The 23,450-nt window shown below is 44.2% G+C and overlaps 1 protein-coding gene across 7 annotated transcripts in view; it reads left to right on the top strand.

Moving 5' to 3' along the window:
• The first annotated feature begins 1,820 nt into the window (after positions 1–1,820).
• The window catches only part of LTBP1 (latent transforming growth factor beta binding protein 1), a 182,480-nt gene continuing 160,850 nt past the window's right edge, over positions 1,821–23,450 (top strand). For 6 of the 7 annotated variants that reach the window (XM_015283725.4, XM_015283724.4, XM_015283723.4 and 3 more), the window contains exons 1-3: positions 1,836–2,569; positions 2,834–2,904; positions 18,152–18,440. In XM_015283725.4, the coding sequence (XP_015139211.2) occupies positions 2,145–2,569; positions 2,834–2,904; positions 18,152–18,440 (785 nt within the window). In that variant the 5' untranslated portion in view covers positions 1,836–2,144. Of the gene's footprint in view, positions 2,570–2,833; positions 2,905–18,151; positions 18,441–23,450 lie in introns of all 7 variants that reach the window. The other variant, NM_001398250.1, reaches the window with a different exon arrangement.

Below are 23,450 nucleotides of genomic sequence, written 5' to 3'. Positions count from 1 at the left end.
GACAAACAGACAAGAAATGTGTGGATTTCCTTGTAAGAGGGAAAAAAAGAGATGACAGAGTTTGATCTGCTATGTAAATCTGTGAGGAAGGCTTGATCTTAACCAGTTCATCTCAGCTAATACTTACAATTTTTTCAGTAGCGTTTCTGAACCCGGATCACTGTTTGCAAGGCATCCACCTTCGTGGATCTGTTTCTCTTGCGGTCCCTCACCATTTGCTGCACAGTAGCCGGTGATACACCGCCCTTGCCCTCTGCGTGACGTGACTTAAAGCCAACATTTCTTAAAAGCACTCGGCTCCTGCTGTGGAATGATGCAGCTTTTGCCCTCTGTACAACAAACCCAGCCACACAAGTAGTCGTGATCTCATGCCGGAAAACTTCTGAAGGACAGCGGCCTTGTGCAGAGCAGCAATCCCGAGCACCACATCAGTGTCACGCCGCTCACTCAGTCTTCTCACCACTTCTCTGGTTTCAAGGTATTTTTTTTTTTTGGTTCCCCAAACACTGTAAAAATATTTGGCGTGCTTAGGATTGACAGTAATCATCCGTTGGAAGAGTGAGCAGTTCAGCTGATCGGGGTGTTAAAGACAACACCGCAGACGTACACATTCGCCGAGGGAGGAGCCAGCGGTCTCAGCAGCTCATTTCTGAGTTATTTTCAAGGTGGATCTACTTCTTCTTCAGTTTCCTTCCGAACCTCTGGAGCTCAGGCTCCAGTGTAGCCCCGTGGGGATTTTTGAGCCCCCGGTGCCATTTTCTCCTCGAGCAGCGGTTTGAGCTCAGGGCACTGAGGCACAGAGGCGGGAGCCTTTGTTGTCGATGTGGCTCCCTTACTCTGCAGCTACAGAAAGCTCCCGTCTCTCATCTATTTAAAAGATCTATTTTAGAGCAGTTTTAAATAGATGAGAACCAAGGAGGAAGGGGCCGCTGTGCTCTTTAACTCCGGCTTTTGCCTGGAATCCTGTCAATGCGAACCCCTCCTGCTCCCCGTGCCGGCTGTGCCAGTAGCGTTTAAGAGGCAGATCTCCTGGGTTTGGAGGCAGGGTCAGTGTCCTTAAAGCTCTGGAAAGGAGCAGGGGAGGACCTGCGCAGGAAGACCTGAATTCCAAGCTGCTGCATTCACAAGCTGTCTGATTCTCCGAGAGGTTTTTTGGGACAGAACTCAAACACATCAGATTCCGAGTACTCTAAAAGATGGAATCTTCACGGTATTATGCAGACTTTTTATTTACAGCGCTACGAGGTGGCATCGGTTAAGATACGCTGTCGATAAACGCAGGCAATTTTGCTCACACGTTAATCCCCGGGGTACGCTTCGGGTCTGTGTTTTGTTCTTTAGGAAATACACAACAACGACGACAAACAAACAAAAGAGTACGGTGCCCCCGATGCCGCGGGGCTCTCTGCCGAGTGGTCTTCAGCCCCCGGCTCCGACCGCGCGGAGAGGAGCGCGCCTGGCCTCTCGCACGTCTCGGTGCTTTCCTTTGCGCTCCCACCTGCGCAGCGACGGAGCACCTCGGGGCCCCGACCCCGACGGGCCCTCACCCCGGGGCCGCGCTGCCGCCGCTCGCCGCCCCCCGCACGAACGCGCCAGGTGCGCTGCCCCGCGCGGGTCCCTCACGCCATCCGCGCGGCGCCCGCACCGGCGGCGCCCCCCGCGCCGCTACCTGGCGCCGGCCCCGCGCCCCCTGACGTCACGGTGGGGCCGACGCGGGGCCGGCACCGGGGCCGCGGCGCCCCTTCCCTCCCCCCGTTCGCCGTCCCCTCCCTCTCCCCGCACGCGCTCGCTCGCCGCACAACTCTTAAAGGCGTTTTTTTCAGCCCGGGCCGGCTCACAGACCGCGCGGAGCCCGGCGCCGCTCGCATCTGCTCCGCGTCGCTACCGCCCCCCGCTCCTCCTCCTCCTCCCTTCCCGGCCCGCCGCTCGCACCGCCGCCGTTCCCCAGCGATGTGCTCCCGCTCCGCGGGGCGCTGAACTCCGCGGACGGCTCGGGGCGGGCGGGGGCGGCTCGGGGCGCTCTCCCTTCCCGGCCCCTCCGCGGGCTGGGGGCGGCGGGAGGAGGACGGCCCCGCGCCCCGCCGCGCGCGCCTCCCCCCCGGGCGCCGGGGGTCTCGAAGCCGGCGGGGGCTCCGGCCGCAGAGATGGCTCGGATCGGATGGGGCTTCCTCCTGTGCGCCTGGGCGCTGCTGTCCCCGGCGCTCGCCGCTGCCGAGAAGGGCAGGCTGCGAAGGATCACCTACGTGCTGCACCCCGGCCAGGCGGGCTCGGCTGCCGGCCGGCAGCAGCAGCGCCCGGCCCTCCTCGCGGGGCAGCAGCAGCAGCGCACCTTTAACGTGCAACTCAACGCGCGCTACGGCACCGCGGAGCGCACGCGGCGGATGAGCAAAGCGGGAGGCGCGGGAGTGCAGCTCCGCCTGGGCCCCGTCGGGCAGAGTCACTCCAACTCCGCCGCCTCCTTCTCCAAGCCGGCCCGCTTCGGCCCGCGGCCCAAGCCTCCGCCGGGACCCCACGGCAACAGCAGCGGCGCGCCGCCCCGCCAGAAGCACCCGCTGCCGCCGCTGCCGGGGTAAGGTGCCGCGCGTGCCGTGCCGTGCCGTGCCGTGCCGCGCTCCGCTCCCCTCGCGGCGCCTCGCGCCGTTACCCTCCCGCTCCCGTCGGGCACCCGAGGCGTCGAGCGGGCGACGGGCGGCCCCGCGCTCACCCCCCGGCCGCCCCGACTCCTCGCGGCTTCCCATTCTTCCCGCCCTTTTGTCTCCCGCCCCGGCCGTGCGGGGGCCGGCGGCTGAGGGGAGCCCCTCCGGACCGTCGCCCCTGTCTGCTCTTCCCGCAGGGTCAACGTCTGCGGGGGGCAGTGCTGCCACGGCTGGAGCAGGGCCACGGGCTCGCAGAGGTGCATCAAACGTGAGTATTGCGGGGGGCCGGGGCTGCGCGACCCAGTCGGGTGCGGAACGGGGAGAGTCCGTCCTAAGGGAGGCAGGGGGCACGTGGCCAGCACGGAGCTGCGCTGCCGTGAGGTTACGCGGGAGGGAACGGCGTCCCCGGTCGGGAAGCCCCGGTGGGTGTCCGCGAGGTGCGCGGCTGTGGGAGCGCTGCCTGGGCTCGGCACCGCGGGCCTCTGTCCCACGGAGAGCTGCAGGAAACGGCCGTCGGGATGCGAGCCGTGCTGGGGGGCGTTTGTCCACGGGTGGGGTTTCTCTCGGTAGGGGGCAGCGGCATCTGTAATGCTCGGAGAGGTCAAGTACCTGTGACCTGCCGGAGCTGCTGCTGATCCTTGTGGTGGCTCTTAAGGACGCAGCTGCTTCATTCCCCGACCAACTCAGACGCGCATTTAAGGCAGTCGTCTAAATGAACGCTTACGGGACGTGCTGATGGGGTTAGGTGAGCAGCCTGGCTTCTCTTGCTCACCACACGTGAAAGTAGCGGGATGCTTTCCTGCAGCCTTCATCGCTCATGGCGTGGCTTTGGGGCTGAGCGCAGAGCCTATGGAGCACATACGTTGGTTCAGTGGCAAACCAGCGTGGGGAGCGGGTAACCCCATGGGGTTGCAGTTCAGTTTCTGACTTTTCAGAATTTCAGTGCTGCTGTCAACCCACCTTCGTTATGTTGGGCAAAAAATGTTCCTTTCTGTGGCCTGGATTCACTCTTTCAGTCTTCCAGTAACTTTTCTTTGCAGATCACTTCAGTGCAGACAACTTTTAAGCTTTACTTCATAAACAAAGAAGTTTTCTGTGCCTTTTCTTGGTTACATTCCATCTTTTCAACCTCCCCCATCACCGTTCAGCTATTCTTTTTGTCTTCTTTTTTAAACTCATTTCCATTCTTTGGTCCTTCAGTACAGACTAAGCCAGGCATTTGGGTTGTTACGGGATAGCCCTGCAGAATCTCATTTCAGTCTGTGAATTACTTGGTCTATTCACGCAGTTATTGGAGGAATGGATTAGCAGAGGGAGTTAAAAGCAAGGATGATGGGGTTTTGGGGGTCTTTCTCGTGTTGTGTCTCTAATACTGGGCTCTCCTTTGCATTAAATATTTTTGTTGCCTGCTCTGATGCCTCCCAGCAGCAGTATCACACACCTGGCTTGGATTTTCCCAGTTGTACCTTTCTGGCAAGCCAAGTGGAGCACTGAATGTCTCGAAACTGTCTGATTTTGTAACTTAGGAAAACTGTGAGATAGCATTGACTTGATTGAGCAGTGGAAGATGAGTCTCTGAGTTGTAAAGCCAGATACCTCCTTTTCTTGAGCCTCCCAGTGGTTCTTTCAGAAGAACAGAAACCCTATAACTGAACAGCTGTTAACTCCTTTGTTTCCTGTAGGGATAAGTGATTTTTGAGGTCAGATTGAGAACTGTCAGTTTTGGAGTGGACTCTTGTAGTTGTGGATTAATTGTGCTACAGATGCAGCAGGCACACCTGAGCTGAGTCATGTGGAGTCAGTTCGGACCTGTCAGCATTTATTAGCTCGGGTTCAGTATCGCTTTAATAAGCTATTTGGCCTCTAGAGCCAGCTTATATTCTTTTGCATGGTGCAAAGCCTGAGCTAATAAACCCCAGGCCCGTGCTGCTTCTTTCCAGAGCCAACTTCCATTTGTTTGCGTCATGCTTCCAGAACCGGAGTGCTGAGAGCCAGCTCTGATCACAAGAGTTATGAGCTCAGGTGTAACCCCAGGCTGCAGCACGCACCATGTGTTTCTGCTATGCTGCACCTGTGGTAATAAGCCTGCCCATAACCTGCAGAAGCAGGGGTCGAAGTGGAGAGGCATGGTCTTGCAGGCTTTCTTAGCCTTTCCCTCCCTCCTGTGGTGGTGGTACTCATGGTCTGTTTGTTACATCTGGGGCTGTTCCTCTCTCAACTGACTCCTGTCCCAGGCCAGCAGCAGCCTGGCCACGTGCAGTGGCAACTGTGATGTGTTTTCCTAAGGGAGCAAATTTGAAATGTTTTGCGCAGACCAGGGGCAGCCTCTGAATGGAGTAGAGTGTACTTTTCAGAGTCCTCTGTAAACTTCAGCTGGAAGCTGAATTGCCAGTTGTGTTGACCATGCTCATGTCTTTCAAGTGCTTCAGTCTGCGCTCTGGAAGTGAAATTCTGTGTTCCTGTTTGCTACCTGCAGGAGAGTGGCTCTCATATCCAGTCATAGGCATGTAGGCTTTTTTCCACGCTGTGTTTAACGTTTCAGTTTTACATTGTCAAGATTTATCTTAACTGTTTTTCAAACTTGGTGTGACTTTGCTTGTGAGGAACTGCATCATTCTGATTTGAAAGCATAGACTTCAGACTTGAAAGTAGTCAGAGTTACTTTATGCTGGGAAAACGACTGGAAACTTCCAAAAGTCTTTTGGCAATGTTTGGAACATCCACCTTTGGGTAAAGACAAAGGTGGCAAAGACTCAACCACAGCAATAAACACCTTGGAAGGTTATAAGCACGTGGAAATGTTTATGACAGATTGTCTTACAGTCATCGCTATCAGAAGTTATGATCTGTGCAAGAGCAATTACAAGATACCACCAGGGCTGGAGACGTTGTGCTTTGTTAGTACTTGTTGTGCTACCAGAACATCGTACGGATGGTAATTAGCTTTCTAACATGGCTGTAAGGCAAATGAAGCCCAGAATGTGGGTTTAACATTATTTGTTTTGTTTATGGAAACTGAACTGTAGGTTAAATGTGACCTTGGACAAGTTATAACCACTGACTGGAAGATGAAAGCAAGAAATACTCTCTCTCAAATGCTTTCTTATTCTGTTGAAAGCCTTTGTCTCCTACTTAGGTACTTGCTACTAAATTTGTATTAGTTAATACTGCTTCCTACAAAATAGGCTCCTTTGTTTGTTTGTAATGGTTACAAAGAGCTTATTTACGTGTTGGGAAGTCAAGAAAGAAATTGCTCATTGTATACAGGATCTGATATCTCCGAAAAATGATTTAATGGGACCACCTTGTTTTAATTGTAAACATCTAAAGTGTGTAATATATTTTGTTCGGAGTATTAGTATAGAATGTGTTCTCAGTGTAAACTGGGTAGTTTAAAAAAAAAAAAATAGAATTACCTGGAGGAATTCTAACTTTTGCTAACATCATGATGCAGATTAACAAATGGTAGTAGGAGGGAGAGCTGATTGTTACAGGAATGCTGAAATGTGAACTTCCTGCAGAAGTGTAAGGAAGGCTCATAGTGCAAACCAATTGGTTTGAGCTGTCCAGTCCCCAGTCCCTCAGAGCTATGCTTGTGCCTACTGCTGGGTGAGCTGCAGCTCCTTCTCTCCTTCAGGGCAAGGGCACTTGATGATGGAACTGGTGGACACCTGGCTTTGCCAGGCCTGTCTGTAGCATGCCTGCGGCTGCTTCCAGATTGTGCTCCTGAGTCTTCTTGGGGGAGGTGAAGGAAAGGTTGCATGTTTAAGTCTTGTTCTGATCTAGGGCTGGGATCCAGACTTGGAAACTTAGAAGCATATGTGGATGTAAAACTGTGTGCTACTAGATGTTTTTGTATTGGTTGCTTAGTATCTCCTCTCTCTCTGCCTTCAGCGTAGCTCTGAGAAATGGTGGTATCCAAGAGAACGGTACTTCTGATCACTGGAATGAGTGCTTCAAATGTTTGCAGCTGTGCTTCTTGAAGGGTTTCTGGTCATAAATGTTTTCCAAGGCTTGTTTTTCATCAGTTTGGTGGCTTAGAGCTTTACCAAGCTCTGTTTATTTACATTGTGTATACAAAGCCCGAGTGTAATGTGCTCTTTACAAATGTTTTTTTTTTTTCACATTGAGATCATCTCAGTAAAAGCTATATCAGTCTTCTTCAAACTATGTCTAAATCAAAATGAAATGTTTGCATTTTAAGGAGACATAACTACCTTGACCTTACTTAACTCACCCTTTTCATCTGGTCTTTGATGTTGCTTTTAAAAACTTTGAAAAGCTGAAAGCCATCGCTTCTGTGGCTTGGTTTCACCTCTGCTGTGGGTTGCTACTGTAACATGTAAATATAACTTCTAAATTTTTCATGCAAGGAATAGGCTGGATTTTATGGGGGTCGGCCCTCATTGGTCCTCAATTGTGGTTCCACCCTCCTTGGGAGATGAGATAAAGGAAGGATCCATATTCTTGTTGTCATTGGCTTTGCCTATACGAGCAAGCAGTGTACACTAATAGGAGTGGACCTACGGACTGGAACCCTTGGTCATGAAGACCTGAGGTCCATGGTATGTGTGTTTCAGGGTTTAGTGTTTTATTTTACTGTATTCTGGTCTCTCAGAATGAACACCGACATGAGGCAAAGTACATCAGCTTTGTCCTTGAAGTGTTTGGGGCTATACCTGGTGCAGGCGCAACATCTGGCAGTGAAGCATCCCCAGAGTACCCAGTGGCCCCTCACCAGATGCAGCCTGGGGCTGTTTCTGCTGTTCAGCACACATGCCTCTGCTGTGCCACGTCCCAGATGGTGGCACTCCTGTCTGTATGGCCGCTCTTCCTGGCAGTAGAGAAGGGAAGAAGGTGGCAGTGGGGTGCCTTCTCCTGTGCCTCTCCTCTCAGTGCAGGTGAGAGTACAGCCAAGCACCCATGCTGTTGATGTCAGCATGTCTCCTGGCTGTTGGAAAGGGGTGGGTGCAGCAAGGTATGGGGTAGTGCACTCCTTGGAGCCTTGGGAGAGTTGAGTGCGGCATCTCTAGAGATAACTTCATTTGCAGCTTCACTGTGAAGTGCAACTTGTTGGAGACTGATACTTCCTTGAAGCAGGTTCAGGCTGCCCGGGAGTGAGAGAGTTAATGAGTGTGGATAGAGAAGGGCACAGACCACCCTCAGCTGAGTCCTTGTTCAATTATTGCAGTGCTCAGCCTTAGCGGGTTGTGGGTGGTTCATGTTGTCAGGTGAGTCTCGTCAGTAATTAGTGCAGACTAGTGCTGAGCTGGGTTTGGGTTTTTCTGCTTTAGTTTTTTTCTTGTTGTTGTTCTGCTTTTAGAAGCAACAGTATTTCCCTTGTGTAGCTTAATTTATTCCCAGAAAGCAGATCCTCTCCATTGACTACAGAAAGAATGCAAAGCTTCAGTGTCTCACTGCACTTCTGACTGTGCACAGGGGATCAAGGATTTCACATCTTTGCAAGTCAAGATATTCATTTAAATATGGAGCTTCAAATAGTTCTGGTAGGTCATGTTCTCATGTGAAAAGCAGGTAGTAATCTCTGCATCAGTGCAGAGTTTCAGAGAGCTGCTCGCTAATAGAGGGGATTGACTTGTGTCCCGTATCAAGGCTTGCTTGTTTTGTAATTCCGATCAGTTTTGTATCATCTCTAGATGGTAGTTTAGGCCTGGATTTGGGAAGAAGGTTAATTCCCTGATAAGCTCTTACTGAGGATTGGTTGGGCTTAGAAAAACTTCGTTGTTCTTAGCATCTAAATTACTCTTTTATGATGAGTAGTCTTTGGTATTTCTTTTCTGTAATCTTTCATTTGTCTGAATCCTGCATCCAGTTAAAATTTTTCAATTGTTTTATTGAATTTCTATTCATTTGTTCAGTTTCCTGTGTATTTCTTTCTAAGTATTTTGTACCAAAATGAATAAACAATGTAATGAGCAAAGTTAAAAGAATTAAAAGGATTGCAGAATTCAGTGTTAACCACTCCAGCAAGCAAGAACAGTGCATAACATGGACTTTCTGGTTTTCTAGTCCATTCTGTAGTGTTTTATTTCATTTATAATGGAGTGAAAGAAGGATGTGTAGCGTGTGAGAATCTTAATTGTTTGTAATATCAGAATATGTATAATTCTGATCACAAATTATTAAATACTAAAAATTGTCCCATAGATTACATAGTACAAATAATTAAATTTGACTGCACAAACTCCAGTAAATACGAGTGAAAATGCCAAGTATCAACCAGCACATTATGTTCTTATGCCTGATAAAATAATGTCCTTTTGCTGAAGTTAGACTTTTGAAGTATTTGAGTATAGTTGCCATTAAATTCTGATCTATTATAGCATATGAAGGTAGGTAGGAAAATAATCAATTGTGCTCATTGTGCTGGCAGAGCAACTACTTTTCTTTTAAGAGCTGTGTGACACAGGCTTTTGTTGTTGTCTGTGTGTTTCCCTCCTTTCTTGAAGGTCATATTTATGGTAGTCATCCATGTCAACGTAGGAATGCATCAGATGTTTGAAGTGGACCAGTGAATTCCTTCATGATGCATGATTTCCTTTGAAGTATATTTAGGGAAAGAATTCCCTAAGACCATGTAGTTGTGATAAGAACAAATTTCCTGTGTAGGAAGACACAGATGGTCATAATATTTCTTCCATTAATCATATAGAGATTGTGCAGTCTCTTTTGGAGCTAAAGAACCAGCAGAAATGACATGAAGTAACTTTAACTTTCTGTGGGATTGTTTTACAACGTGGTTGTCTCACCCTTGGTCGCTAATTCATCTCTCCCTCCTCAACAACTGTGTAGATGTATTAGATATACTTCTGGTAAAATTCAGTTGTTGAAAACCGTCTGGAGAGAGTTACTCAGATGGAAAACTGGATCCCCCAAAAAGCACTCAATGGTGAGCACTAAATGTTTCTTCAGTTCGGAGACTAGAAATCCAAAACCTATGTTGCTTCCTTATTCCTGAGGTATCTAGTGCTTACAAAGACGTAAGATGTGGTATCCATACAAAGGCCTAAAAGTAAGTGGTAAACTACTCAGTAGGGCAATTGGGAGAACAGGGAGCCATTGTAAACTTTGCACTTCTCTAGGTCGTGGGCACTGTATTCAGGTTTCTCTGAGGGAACCGGTGCAGAATGCCTCTTCCCATTCAGATTCCCCGGCTCGTAGCCTCTCAAGAGAAAAGAAGCCTTTCTCCTCTTTTCTTTTGGTATTGGTGGGGGATCATCACTCTGTCTTTTAACACAGCAGGAGCTGGAGGTGCCTTTGTATCACGGATTTAGTTTAGGATGCTCACTCAACCAAGTTATACTTAGATCTGGTTTCTCTGTGTGCTTGAGGAATAGAAATCTTGAATTAATGAGAAAGAAGACAGTACTTGCTATGCCCTTAATAGTCTGTTCCCATGCTGAACGTAGCAGATCTTGGAATTGCTGCTCTAAGCACAGGTATATTCATTTTAATGGTGTTTTTCCCTTTTATGTAGGCTTGATGCATGCGTTGTTTCTTGACCATTTTATACTGGAATCTGAAGCATTCACACACTTCTATGCCTCCTTCCAATGACTGTTTTCTGTTATTGTCCTCTAGCATATATTTTGTCTGACAGACTTTACGCATTCCTGTGAAAGATAACAGTTAACAACACAGGCTTAGGTTGTTATAAAGGATTAGCAATATTGCTCTGGCAGTATGGATAGCAATATATATACAGCACTAACATTTGCAGTGGTGGAAGTTGCTGGAAGTCAGCACATTCTGCTGACAACCAAACTGATGCTTGGATATGCTGTTGAAGAGGAAAAGTACACCTGTGTTCAAACAGAAAGGTTCTGCTGGATGGGCTTGTTAGAAATAACACAACTCACAACACTGTTCATTGTAGTGTAAACGTAATATCAAAGCATTAGAGTTTAGGAAACATAGTAAATGTTTGTGGTCATTTAAGTACAAACCAACAGCACTTGTTTGACAGAGGAGGTGCTTGATAAAGGTAGAACTGAGGCAAAACGTCTAGGTGTGCATAAAGTTTTTGGCACCATTTACACTGTTTCTTGTGAATTTCTCATGTAAAAATACTTCTCTGTAAATTTCAATTCTCCAAATGATCAGGAGATGCAAGGAAATAAGTGAGATGCCATTGTTTGGAGCAGGTCAATGTAAATTAATGTAAAATCGAAGCAATGAGCTTAATGATCTTAATTTGCTTCAATATCTTGGAAGCAATGGTGGCAACACTGGAATATCACCAAGTCTGCACCAGGTCTGTCCTGTGAATGCTCACACAGGAGCAGGAAGAGAACCATATGCAAGTTTGTCAGGATTTACTGAACCAAAGCTGAAGGTGACAGTTTCCTGGATTGCTTGCATCATTGCTGGTGACAAGACATAGTGTCACCATTAGGAGCCGGAGTCAAAACAGTGGTCTGTGGAGTGATGACATGTAAATTCCCCACTGATGAGAAAGTCCATGACACAGCCCTCAGTGGGTGATGTGTGCTGTCTTTTGGGATAGGAAAGGAGCGATCCTTGTTGTTATTCTGAAACCCAGACAAACGATCAATTCTGACTGCTACATCACAGTGCTGACTGAGCTGAAGGCTGGAGCTTGCACAGTCAGACCAGATAAGAAGACAACCTTTCTCTTGCAGCACAATAACTCCAGGCCCCATACCAGCTTGAAAACAGTGGAGCGCATTGCCAATCTTGACTACTGGACTGTCCTACCACACCCACCTCGTAGTGAGGGTTTGGCACATTCTGACTTCCATCTGCTTGGGCTGATGAAAGATGGACTGCATGGGTAACATTTTCCTAGAAACTGTGTCATCATAGCAGTTGTGAACAGTCGGTCACCTCCACTGGTTCAGATTTTTATGAGCGCAGCATGCGGACTCTTGATCGCTGCTGGTGGAAATGCATGGCTAATGGTGGTGACTGTGTTGAAAAAGAGTGATTTGTGGCTGCAACTGTGCTCTATCAGATTGTGTTATTGTGCTCCTCGTATCTGTTGTGGTTTCTAGTGAAATAAACAGGAGGCATTACTTTGAGAATGACCAATGTTATGTACATGTAAATTAGTCCCAAATCTATATACAGATGTGCTAGAAGGATCTTCTAAGCTTTAAACGTAAGGGCAGTGTTGGTGTTCTGTGACTGCTTTTGTCTAAGAATGGCATAAATACAGCCATACTAGGCCTGGTGAGTGCCCATCTAACCCAGTATGCTGACAGTGGCGAGCAATAGTTCAGTAGGGAAAGATGCATAAAAAGGGCCTGTGCATTGAGATAGTTTCACAGAAAACTGCTCGTGGTGTCTTCTGGTTCAGGGACTTTCAAAGCAAAGGTGATGCCCAGGGTTAATTACTCCCTCTCTGCCACAGGTGTGAGGTTAGTGCTTCAACCTGCCACCAGCTGTTCCTACTTGGTACACTTAAGAGGTGACGTCCTGTTTGCTTGTTCTTCTCTACCTATAAATTTGCAGCCTTTTGCTGTACTTGTGCAATTTTTCTGTACTGAGAAGTTCTTGAGTATTTAGGCATGACGTACAAAGAAGTGATTTCCTGCCTTTGATCATCACAGTCCCCCTTGTTGTTTGCTGGACTCATGTTTGGAAATCCTTTCCAATATGAAAGGACTGGAATGATTTGCAGCAGCCCAGGTGTGGGTGAGCTGTGTGTGTAGAGAGGGGCCTTGTAATGTTGTTCCATGTTGTTGTTCTTCATTCCTTTTCTAGTAGTTCTTTAATGCTTGTGGATTTTTTTTGTTTTATTTTCTTTTTTTCTTCCATTGTGATTGAGCAATGAACTGATGTCTTCATGGAACTGCTGACAGTAACTTGTTTCAGAGTGGTAGTGGTCTTCAGCAATTCCGTGTGAATTTAGGATTGCTTTTCCCCCGTGTGCTTGTTTCATGTTTATCTATGCTGAATGTCGTTTGCCATTTTATTGCTGAATTGCTTGAAGCGTAAGGCTTTCATAATTGTTCACAGTTCCCCTGCACCTGTACTAATTCAAACAACTCGCTAGCTGATAAACTTAGTTATGGCTTGTAACTTAGACTTGGTTTATATTTGCATAGCACTATTTGTGCTATGGGAGAAAAATGGAACAACTTGACCCCATCAGAGATGGACAAGGATTTGTTGAACAATTCCTTGGACTTCAGATCTCTAATTCAAGTTTTGCCGTCGCTGTTGTGGTAGCTCATTTGCAATGATATATCAAAGACAATAATGAAATGCAAAGATGGATAAGAGCTTTGTTCAGAGAACTGTAGTGGCTTATAACAAAACCATCCATGTGGGAGCAGAATGGATATATTGCAACTCTGAGAGAAAGGTGAGCGATATGCAATGGGCTGGGTGAGCAACAGCAGCACATTAATCTCTGGTGGCTGCTGTTGTGTGTGTGACTCAGTCACGTTAGGAAAGTTTGGGATTTAGAAGAGGATGACTCTGCAGGTATGATATCCCTAAAAACAGAAGTTCTTGATACCTATCTGAGAGATTTTTACATGCATGCTGGTACGTGCAATGTTGCACGTGTACTCTTCTTCTGAAATTGCTCTGAGTAATTTTATCAGAATTGATCCCTGTGCTAGTCCCTTCTAGAAGAGCCACATAGGGATCACTTAAAGCAATGATAAATAATGCTGTGGTATTGCTAACTTCAGTGCTGTGTTTTTGCCAGAAACTGTTGGTTAGTGCATTTTTCAAAAGAAAAAGCAGCAAGCATCAGCCGTGGCACGCTGTGGACTGCCACGTATTGGTCCATGGGTGTGCGTGTGCCAGTTAGCACTGCATCTCCCATGCCGTGGCAGTTACTGGGATCCAGCTGTGCGATGAGAGGTCTGTTGTCCGTGACCGCACCGTGTTAGGGAGATGGGGCTTACTGCAGTGGGGATAGAAAAAGTAGGAATGTCAGGAAGCAGGCCTGTACTAATTCTACTGCCTGTGGGACAAACTGCCTCTATTTAACTTCTGCAAAAAATAAACCAAAGGAGGTTCATGTTCCTTCACCAAATCACTCTTGTGGAAAGCAGGGGAGGTTTGTTATGTTGTATGTGCCCAGTCTTCTCCACTGGCCAACTTCCTTGGCACAGGAAGTTTTAGTTTGGAAAGCAGATCAGTGAACTCCTAATGGAAAGCTCTGTTTTATATTAAATACGCAAACAGTACTCCTGCTCAGAAATTGCTGATTGCCTAATTATTGAAGGCTGTAGCAGTACAGAATGTTATTACCTTGCACCCAGTTTTTATACCCATTCTTAAACATCCACCTTAATAATGGGAAAGGAGGCTGAACTAAACCCATCTTTGATCTTACTCAGTAAGGCTGATTTCACCCAGTAAGGCTAATCTCATTACTTGCATCCTTGCTGAGCTTCATTTCGAATTTGCAGTTGTGTCACAAAGCCTACCACCTTTAACAGAAGTGTATCCACCCTTTTTTTCCCCACGTTCAACTTGCTTCTTCCACCACTGTTTTTTTTTCAAGCTTAGCTTAATGGAAAATATTGGTGTTTTAAGTTAAATGTGCCATTATTGTTGTCTTAAAACAAAGTAATTAGGTCATCCATTTGGCACATGGCAGCTGTTCTGAACGTTTTTAAAAATAAACTTTTGCATTGTACCAATTAAAAGCTCATCTGGTTCTTTCTTAAAACTGTGATCTCGTATCCCATTTTGTGATCTGTTACACAACATTAATGAACTTCAACCGAAGTGTGGGTTGTTGTGAAGATCTCACGGGTCAGTTTTTCAGCCTGCTGGCACTGGTCACATAACTTGAGACAGACTGCATCTCTTAACATTTGTTGGAACTGCTGATGCTCGTTTTGTTGAGAGAGTAATGCAGTTTGTCCTGTGGAACTTTGTATGCTTTATGTATACATAAATTTGAGAGACCTTCTGGGTTTATGTCTCTGTAAGTGAAATAAGAATCTTCCAGTCAGGGTAAAAAAAAAAAGTATATAGTAATTTCAAAACAGGTTGTATTTTCATCTGCATAGTTCAAAATTCACTGCAACCTTATTAGATTCACTTTGATAAGTGGAGGCTGAAGACTTTTTAGAGTTTTGAAGCATAGGTTGGCTCCTAACCACAGGAAAAGGAGCTGCTGCTTTCTCAGCGCTCTCTTTTGTGCGTGCATAAATTATTATTTTACTTTAAGGTAGGAAATGCACAACTGTGATTGGTGTCCTGGGAGATCAGATATTTCCTTCTGCCTTTTTGGGATGGTCTGATGAGCTTAATTTTGTGTTTGATTTCTATTCTTGAAATAACTTGTTGAGAAGCCTTTAGGTCGGTATAGATGGAAGTCCATAAATCTCAGCAAATATACTTACAATATGAACACTTCTTCATGCTATAAAAATGAGACTTTTAAATCTTTTGCAGAAGATTGTTTCTCTCTAAAGCACTCCAGATTGTGCTTAAGTTATTTCACTGTGATCTTTATGCTGTTACTACAGAATGACAAAGGTGTCTGAGTCACTGCTCCGCTCTTGGAGTCTCTTCAAAGCCTTTTATCATAGTGTTGTTAGGAAGGCGTAATTCACAGAATCATAGAATCACCGAGGTTGGAAAAGACCTCCAAGATCATCCAGTCCAACTGTCTGCCTGCCACCAATATTTCCCCACTACACCCTCTCCCTCTGTACAACATCTAAATGTTTCTTGAGCACCTCCAGTGACGGTGACTCCACAACCTCCCTTGGCAGCCTGTGCTGCTGCCTGACCACTCTTCTGGAGAAGTTGTTTTTCCTAACATCCAACTTGAACCTCCTTTGGTGCAACTTGACCATTCCCTGTAGTCCTGTCTCTGGCTACCTGGGCAATGTTCTTAATGAACATGTCTGAGTCACCTGCACTTCCTAGATTTGTATTACTTGGTTATTTCTGTTTGAAACTATGCATCTGTGTTCTCATTGTCTGGTAGTGTGATTCTATCCAGACTGAGTAAGTCAAAGTCACATAAAGAAACCATCAGATTGTTTTCCAACAACTCAAAATGCAATGCAGATTGTTGTTTTTTTTCTATAGCACTCAGATTTAGCAGACTGTGTTCAATGATTTGCATGCAGTAGAATGGAGAATTGCTGAGGCAGCTGTTCTTCTATTACATCAAGTAGGAGATGCTGCGTTCCTTGTTTCCTTTCCAGCTGGACATCAGGAGTAACACCGAGACCAGTTGCCCAGCAGTAACAAGATCTTGTGTGCTTTGTCTTCGCGATGATGAGATTCGTTTATTTTTCTTTTTTTTAGAGCAGTACTGAAATGAGAGTTCCTACGTGTGTTGGAGTGGCCTGGTTTGCCTGTAGCTGTATGTAACTAAAAATACAGGTGTCCTCTTCACAGAACCACGTTAAAAAGGATTTTGAAAAGGTCCTTTTGTGCTTTGTTTTTCCATGTTTAGAAATCTTTCAGAGAGGTCTTATGCTCTTAGGTGTCTTTAGTTCTTCTGAAAATATTTAATTTTAACAAGTCAAGGAAGATTAGAATAAGGGAAATCCAATGAGTGTTGTAGGTTCAGCAGATACACAGTTTATGGTAGTTTATGACAAATTTGGGTTTTTCTCCGCTCCTTTACAACTTAAGAGTCTCAGAATCTATTTTCCAAACAGATAATGCATTTCAGTTGTGTGAATTTCTTGTGTGCCTAGCAAAATCTAGGTCTTAAAGGCAAGACTCAAGGGAGAGTTGGCTTATGTATAACTACATATGTTTGTTGTAAATCCCTTCTCAAGTTCTCAGTGAAAATTTTCTTCGGCCTTCTGGCAGTCAAAGACACAATCCATACTTTTTAAAGTAACTAGAAATATAAATAAGTGAATGACTACTTTTTTTTGTGGCTAGGGATGCAGAATGTGCAATTAAGCTAGTTCAGTCAGACAGTGTTCAATAGGAGATAGGCTGCTGAACAACACATGGAAGGGAAGTTATCTGGGAGAAGAGCTCTCTGTAAAGCACAAGTTCTGTGGCAAATCTAGTGCCAGCTGTACAGATGATACACGTGATGTTTCTATCAAAGGGTGTTACAAGCTGACAGATAAGTCCCACTGAACTAACACACTTCCATGCTATCCATTTTTTTCATATGTAAATTTGTGTGTACTTATAGTGTATGTGTTGAAACTTGATTGAAGTGCCAAGTGCTCCAATTTACTTGGAACAGTGCTGTGTACTTTTCTCCAAATTGTTATGAAATTGGATATACTGAGATATGGTGTGGTACCATGTGTTATATTTTATGATACAGATAAGCCTGTGAAACCTGCAGATTTAGTAATCTGGCATATTGTTTTGTCTGAGCTAATAAATAAATAAATTTCCTGCTACCAATATTAGAAGTATGCTCAGCAGTGTGTCTTCTCATACGTGCTTCACTGAATAACATCTCCAGGGGGGACAAATGGAAAAATATATTTTGATAAATATTTTAGTTCAAATTGTGTTCTACTATTAAAGTGTATCCTCTGAATAAGAGAAGGTCTTTGTTTTGCCTTCTTTATTTTAAAATTTTTTAAATGGAATAATATTTTAAGATTAACCATCTAAAATAAATGCTGTGTATGCATACCTTTGCAGTGTTCTGCATACACAAAATCAGTAGCTGCTTTTCTTGCTTTTTTCATTTCATCTGTGAGGTTTGCACCTATTTCTTGCTCATTCAAAATGGAACTGAACTACTTGTGTTTTAACAAGGTCTAGGGGATGAGTGTTGAGACTAAGCTAATTAAGTTCCCTCTATTGTCAGTGGGTAGAGCGATACAAACAGTGTAATTAATCCTATCTGAGGGATGTATCTGGAAGTGAATTGTCTTTTGAGGAGACTTATCCCTCTACACAGATGGAACAAGGAACATACAGTGCAAGGCAATCTCAAACACCTGTTTCTTCAAAGAACACCATCCCTGGTTGTAATTATGTCATTGTAGGAACAGTTTGTGCATCTCTTATCTTTAAATGTTATTGCAGTGGTGATTTCTTGGCTTTGGGATGGTTGAAGCGGTGGAAGGGTTGAATTACATCATGCCTTTTTGTATCATGTTGGTCATCTATAGCGTGGCGGTAATGATCTACAGAGCTCTTTAAATAGTAACAGAATGAATCCAAGCTTGGATCAACAGCATAGTTTTATAATCTGCATTCCTTTTTTTCCATCAGTATGCAGTTTGGTTGTTACCGTATGGAGAAGGAGGATGCAGGGAAGGGGTACAGCAGACTGCTAGCAGGCAGATCTGTAACAGTGCTATACTGATTTAACTTGTGTATTTCCTATGTTTCACATCTGCACCATTTTTGCTTTTTCAAGCTCTTCAAATATTGCACATATATTATGTAGGAGAATAGTAAAAGCTGTACCAACTTGTATGCGTTTGTGGCGCTTAGCAATGTTACAGTCTCATACTTGATTAACACATTTTTTTAATTGTGGGGTGGGTTTGTATGTTCCATTGTTCTTAAGTTTCACAGGTGCATTTTAAAATGTCTTTCCATAGCTAACTGTGCACCACCGTGCCAAAACGGAGGGATGTGTCTGCGACCTCAGCTCTGTGTGTGTAAGCCAGGAACAAAAGGCAATTCCTGTGAGGATACAGTCATGCAAGACACGTCTTCCACTGGAGGCCGGAGCCCTGTTGTTCCCCCGTGGCCCATCCCCCAGCAGGCTGCCCAGCAGGCCTTCTCCCAGAAGGTGCAGGTCCCGCCGAAGGTTGGCCCTATGACTCAGATGGCATTCACCATCAAGCAGAAGCCTCCTGTTGGATTACCTCAGCAAATGCAACCACAGTAAGTGTTCTGTTTGGTTTTAAATTTATTTTCTCTTTCAAAGAGGTCCAGTATTTATAAAATTTATAAAACATTTATAAAATACTGTTCCTTGCAAATTGGAAGCACGACTATTGTAGAAGATTTTTTTTCCCCTCTGCCTCCAGACTTTCATATTACTTTGATTAGCTGAAATACTTCAAATGAGTCTGAAGTTTCTCTGCATATAATGTTGCTTTTTTGAATGTGCATAGCTTGCTTCAGGGCTGTATGTGATATGGGAGAGAGGAATGCACAGGAGCCTGGTGATCAAATTGAATGTTGACAGTTTTAGGTGTCTACAGCAGCTACTATTCCTTCAGCTTCAGGTGAAATCAGAGGCAAAAAGTGTATCCCTCCTGTAACAGATGTTACTTTTGGAAAGCTGTGAGCAGGATACAGTTATTTTGCTTCTAGCCATGAGAGCGAAGTTATTGAGACTGGGGATTAAACTGTGCTTTCCCATGTCCAGAATTATAAAAAATAATAATTAAAGCCTGAAGTCAGAATAGCAGTGTACGGTTATAGTAGACTGCACCGAAGTAGTTACATGCTCCTAATAACAAAGTACACCTCTCCAAGCTGCTTCTAAAAATAGAGATCACCGAACACTGCCAACAGTATCTAGTGCTTTCAGGTTGCCTCCTTGTTGGATTCCTACCTCCTAAACCTATCCAGTTCCTTTTGTGGGTGTTCTAACTTGTGTTATTGCAGAGTCATAAGCAAAACCAGCTTCATAAATGTCACGTAATAAGAAGAGGGAACTTAACTGAGTTTCACTGGGGTTCTTAACCTCTTTCCAATATGTAATTTGAGAAATTTAGAAGGTGGAGTGGGCTTTAAGAACAAATGGATTCGGAGTCATAGGACAGAGGAATTGCCACCCAATTTTAATGTTTTTATGTGCTCTGAGCCCAGTTTAGGTCTATCAGAAATAATGTTATTGGAGTCGCTAATATGAAGGGGAAATTACCACTAAAATCATCAGACTTTTCACTGCTCCCTTTCATACAGACCCAGCAGGACTACTAATCCTCAGCACCTGGCTTCTCTGCTTAGCTACACAGAGCTCTCTGTAGCAAATCATTTCAAAGAAGCCAGACAGTTCCTTTCTTACCAGGACTTACTCCTGTGTGCCGCCTTCCCTCTTTTTTTCCTTCACATAGAAGTATTCTCGAGGATCTCTTCCTTCTGTTGTGAGAAAGGCAAGATGTCCAAATTGGATAGCAAAATGTACTTTAATTAAAAGAAAAATGTTGTTTCCTCTTGCCTGAATAAAATCAGTCCTTTTCCACACGCTCTGAAACAATGCATAGGAGAAGCTTATGGGCATTCCCAGTGAAGACTTGTCTGCCATTATTACTGGAAATTCTGAGTTCAGGGATAAAGCATTCATCTTATATGAAGAAGGGAGATAACAAACTTGTATTCGTCTTTGCTCTTGTGGATCACCAGGCTATGACTCTCCATTTTTCTAGAGAGCACTTGCCATTGCAAGCTGCAGAGTGTCATGCTTCACCAAAATCTCTTTTCCTGCTTGCATGAGACAATGTTCCAGATACAGAGGAGCTGACTTTGGAATTAGGAAACCATTATCTGTTATCTGAAGAGCACTGCGCGTTTCCACAAGCAGTGCTAACCCACGTGAACTTTGTTAATGTGACCCTTCTTAACCTAAGGATTTTCTCCTAGTTTTAGAGAGACTTCTTTAAGGTAAATGGGATTGTTAGTTTTTGAAATGACATGAAGATGAATCATTTTCATGCAGTTTAATAGTGGAGTGGGAGAAAGAAAAACTGAGCCTTCAGAGTTATGAGAAATCCAGCCTACAACCTTAGCGGGAGACAGAGAGGAAATGAGCTGTTTGACAAACCAGTCATGGGAGACAAAAAGGTGCATGTTGAGATAGAACTGTTGAAATCAGTGCTAACAGTAGTTCTTACGTAGACTAATAGGGCAATTTACAGGGCTGAAAGATGACTGAGGTCAGATCTCTACCATTAGTGCAGAGCAAATAGTCTAATTCCTACTGCAGTTCCTTTTTTGAATATCTTGTGATTTTTGTCTGTTCTATATGCTGCTCAAATCTTTCTGGAATAGCTTTTTCCTGTTCCCACTCTTAGAAACCTATGAAAGGTTATTGCAGGAGTAGGACTATTGGCTGGGGGTGCTGTTGATATGCTAATCTGAACGCTGCTGCTATGCTAAGTTGTCAAGGACTGGTGAGAGCCAGAGCAGAACCCAACCTGGGACACCAGAATAAGCTCCTACAGTAGTCTTGTCTCTACAGCACTTCTGTTTTGCCATTCTCTATCAGTTTTTGTTTTTCATTGCAACTTTTCTAACAACTCATTGAGATACGTTTTAACAAGTTTTCATGGGATTACAGTAGCAATGATATTTAGTGAAATAGGAAGTTCGCATTTCTTCTTAGAGATCTCTTTTTCAAGAACAGGGTGCTGAACAGAAGGAAACCTGGAGAGAGATTAATTTCCTGGAATATCTTGGATTTAGAACACACAAGCACTGCCATAGCCCTGGGCTGGGGATGGATGTTATCAGGTACAAGGTCTCATCTTTGAAGAATGTTAGCAGAAGATGAGGATGGCTGTAATTGAAAACAAATGGTGTCTTGGAAACAAAAATCTGCTTTTTATTGAAACCTGTTGGTAATTCTGATCTCAGTAACAGATGTGCTTTGTGGTCCTGAATTGCTGTGATAGCTCTCGAGTAACTCTGAGCATCCCCTTCACTTCTCATTCTCTCACATGTTGGCAGCAGCATAGCCCCAAACAGTTTGATTTTTCTGCATTTACCAGCTGTGGGAGCAAAAAATAATGGTGTCTGATGCATCTAGAAATACTATCTGCAAGGTCCCTTCCAAACTTATATTCCTGGGTTTCTGGGTTTAGTTTCATCCTATTACAGAGGAGCACATATTGGATAATTTTAGTGAATCTGATCAACCTGTGTATTAAAGTTCTTTTTTTCTCCTCTGATCAAGAAAGTAATATTTTTTCCAATAGTTCCTCAGTTCTTAATAGCTGAATAAAGACAAGTGTGAGGTCAGTCTGAACTTAAATTAATAAACAAACCTGGGAGAAGAATTGGGCATGCTGTTTTGTAACCGTACTGAAATCATCAGTAGAGGACACTTGTAACTGAAAAATGAATGTATTCTTCTTATAGTCTGTTCATATGTTATGGATTCATGTAGATAAATCTAGATGCTGTTGACTTCACATTGTACAAACTCTTGGCTGGGGTTTACTGCAAAATGTAAGAGCTGCTCTTTTACCTATTCCATTTTCTGTCCTGTGTATTAGAGTTGGTTTTGTATCTTTGTATGTTTTTTTTTAAACAGCAGGGTTTTAAGACTGATTTACATGACTGACCAGGTGAAGATTTCAAGAAACACTTCTCCAGTCTTTTTTAAGGTTAACAGCTGGTGAGAGTAATTAATTCTAGAGGACATCAATTTACATCACTGTTAGTACTGTTCTATGTACTAAAGATGTTAAAGTAGTACAGACTAAGTGAAACTTCACTACTTTCTATTTGGAAGAGCTCTGCTCTTAAACTCGACTGCAAGATATGCTTGAAAATACTTTATTGAATCTCGTTTTGACAAGAGATTGAACTACCATCCAAAAAGACCCTGACTTTGTAAGAAGAAACTTTTTCTTTTGAAGGGAAGGCATGGGACTTTGGAGTAGTGTTCAGTTTAGAAGTACAAATGTATTCAGGTTGGAAGTGACCTCTGGAGGCAGTCTGGTCCAACCGTATGCGTAAAGCAGGTTTGCATTGTTGAGCTTCAAATAGTTGCAGGGTTTCAAGGCTGGAGATTTTATAGTATCTCTGAGCTCCTACTGCAGTGTTTAGCCTTCCTCAGGGTTAAAATAAATAAAAATGCCACCACCAAAAAAATATCTAGTTGAAATTTTCATGGTTGCACATCATGATTGTTACACTTTGTGGTTTTTGTGTTGGTCTCTGAAGTCTGGCTCTGTCTTCTCTGTGAGTTCTCAAGAGGCAGTTGTAAATAGTAACATCATCCCCTTGAGCTCCACAAATGCAGTTCTCCTCGTGCAATCTGTGTTCCAGTTCTTGGCAGTTCTGGTGGACTCATTCCACTGTGTCAGTATCTTTCTTGATTTGAAAAGCCTCAGACTGGATACAGTACTTGTGATGCAGTCTTGCAAGTGCCAAATAGAGGTGAATTATATTCCTTTGACCTGCTGGCTGTGCTGTTGCTAATGCAGTCCAATACATATGATTGGTGTTCTTTGCTATGGGGGCATGTTGCCGACTTGTGTTCAGCTTGTCCACCAAGACCCTGAATCCTTTTCTCCAAGGCTGCTTTCCAGCAATTTCACCTCCAAAACTGTACTTTTGCCTCAAGTTGTTGCATCTCAGGACTTTGTGTGCCTTTGAACTCGTGAGCCTCTCAAAATCCCACAGCCTTTTCTTCCAGATTGAAATTGTGCAAACAGTTGCAGAGGTTGTGTTTTTCCCCCTGTATATGTCATTAATAAAGATGTTAAACAATACTGGTCCCTGTATCGATATCTTAGGAAAATAGCTACTTACTCACTTCACCTCCTGCCTATTGGGTTTTATATGATTAATTACTGTCTTTTCAGTCAGGAAGTACTGGCAGTTTTTCCCCCTACTTTACAATCCATTCTACCCATATTTAACCAATTTTTTCACCAGGTAACAACAGGAGACTGTCAAAGGCCTTACTAAAGTCTGGCTTATAAAAATTAATCACACTTTCAGGCACTGAGCTAGCTGTTTCATCATAGAAGTCAAACAAAACCCTAGTTAACAAAAAAAAAAAGACTAACAAAAAAAACCTTTAAGCTAAAACTAGAATGTCCTGTTTTGGCTGCTTATATTCTAAAAGCTGTAGTTCAGTTTTATTTACTCTCTAAGATATTGTTTCCTTTCAAAGAAAAGAACTCATATGTTACCCTTGCCTTCTTCTGG

Source organism: Gallus gallus, chromosome 3 (genome assembly GCF_016699485.2).
Source record: "Gallus gallus isolate bGalGal1 chromosome 3, bGalGal1.mat.broiler.GRCg7b, whole genome shotgun sequence".
Classification (NCBI taxonomy): Eukaryota; Metazoa; Chordata; class Aves; order Galliformes; family Phasianidae; genus Gallus; species Gallus gallus.
Note: the sequence above shows the minus strand (reverse complement) of the source record. Positions and strands in the feature narration are given on the sequence as shown.